The 1943-nt window shown below is 31.9% G+C and overlaps 1 protein-coding gene across 1 annotated transcript; it reads right to left on the minus strand.

Annotated features, from left to right (window-relative positions):
• Nucleotides 1-545: 545 nt before the first annotated feature.
• On the minus strand, nucleotides 546-1127 carry LOC107868362 (sulfite exporter TauE/SafE family protein 2; the record flags this gene model as incomplete). The annotated part of the gene is given in 1 exon segment (XM_047405913.1): nucleotides 546-1127. A coding segment is annotated over 1 exon segment (361 nt), but the record flags the coding sequence as incomplete, so codon positions are not given.
• Between the last annotated feature and the right edge of the window lie 816 nt (nucleotides 1128-1943).

A 1943-nucleotide genomic window follows, 5' to 3' on the forward strand; every position in this document is an offset into this window, starting at 1 on the left:
AGTAGAAAACCAACTTATTTTCCAGGAAAACTTTTTTCAGGAAAATATTTTCCATCATACCCACACACCCACAATGTGCAAATCAAATTTAATTGAGCCTCAATAATAATATCAAACACCAAATAAAAAAAAAGTCATTTTGAAAGTCCGACCCTAGAAATAGACACGCAATACACAAATCAAATTTAATCAAGTCTCAATACAAATATCAAACACTAAATAAAAAAAATATCCTTTTGAAAGTCCGTCCCTAGAAATAGACATGTAATACACACGCAAACCAAATTAAGTTGAGCCTCAATGCAAATACCAAATGCTAAATGAAAAAAAAATATCCTTTTGAAAGTCCATCCCTAGAAATAGACATGCATTAGGCAAATCAAATTTAATCGAGCATCACTACAAATACCAAACATCAAATGAAAAAAGATATCCTTTTAAAAGTCCTATGCGCAAATCAAATTTAATCGAGGCTCAGTGCAAATATATATTAGACACCAAATAAAAAAATATTATTCAAATAAAATATTCATAAACTTCAAACATTACCATGAAAGCAGAAAAACTTGAAGCTGTTTTAAGGTCAACACCAGCAACAATTATTAATATTGGTACATATAATCCACCACCTCCAATTCCACCAGCACTAGAAATAGAAGCTGCAATAAAACAAAATATTCCTGCTAAAATAGTAGAGGCACCAATTATAAGATTATTGTTATTATTGGAATCTTGAAATTGTTTTTGTTGTTGAATTCTCCATTCATAAATTGAATTCAAGAATTGATTAAAATTGAGGTTTTTTGAAGTGGGTTTTGACTGTTTTGCTAAGGAAAATTTATATGTGGTGGATAGAATGATAATAAGGAAGAACAAAAATTGTAGGTAGTTTTTGTGACTATTCATTTTGTTGAAAGTATTGATACAATATAATTTTTGGAGAGGATATATATATAAGTTGATAAGTGGAAGGTGGAGGAGGAAGAAAAGTATTTTTTAAAAATTGGACTTTTTGTTTTTTAAATATTTGATGTTGATATGTTGTATTTGACCAATATGGGTTGTGGTGCAGTAGATGGGGCTGCTCCATTCTTAACCAGAGGTCGAGGGTTCGATTCTGAGTATGGAGAAAACTTTGTTCGATTCCGGATTGATCGGTGCTCCAATGCGGGCACCGGACACCGAATAAAAAACCAAAAAAAAAATATTGTATTTGAATCAAAGAGTTTATCAGAAGTATGTTCTTTATTTTTACGAGGTAGGATTAAGACTACAAACACCACATTTTTTGATATAAATTGAGAGATCAGGTTCAACACGAAATTATAAAGGTTTGAGTTTTGACTATGTCAAGACTCGTGAAGATATGACTTTCTATTTTTGTAAGGGCCTAGTTCGATGGATACACGGAAGTGACGAAGTTGCTTTGACTACAGAACCATGCCTGACTGTTGGAGCGAATTGAATGATCTTTGTTGACGACTTGATCATGACAGTTCACAATTTCTTTGCTGAAGGCGTTGTTAAGCCCTAAGTTTAAATTCCAATATCGAGAAAGGGAGTAGTAAACAAGGGGTGACTATCATGACCTAACAACCGCCGCCCGACTAGGGAGAGCGATCGAGTGGTCAAATGCGAGAGACTATGACATTACAATTTTCAAGGTTTAGCCAAAGCTAAATATTTTTTTATTGTTACTGTAAATATGGAACATTATAAACAATAAAAAAACAAATTAACGACAAATAAATTTTATAGCTAAATAACAAAAGGCATCACTAATTCTATCTAGTGATGAATTATAAAGAAAAGTTAGGAGGAAAAAATGCAAAACATAGTGGGGAAGGTAGCTTGGATTATTTTTTAACCCAAACTTATCCATAAGTTTAAAACTAAGTCTATTTTTGTCTTTATTGTATTACCATGAGTAGATATGATTTCTT

This window comes from Capsicum annuum, unplaced genomic scaffold, assembly GCF_002878395.1.
Source record: "Capsicum annuum cultivar UCD-10X-F1 unplaced genomic scaffold, UCD10Xv1.1 ctg82417, whole genome shotgun sequence".
Lineage (NCBI taxonomy): Eukaryota > Viridiplantae > Streptophyta > Magnoliopsida > Solanales > Solanaceae > Capsicum > Capsicum annuum.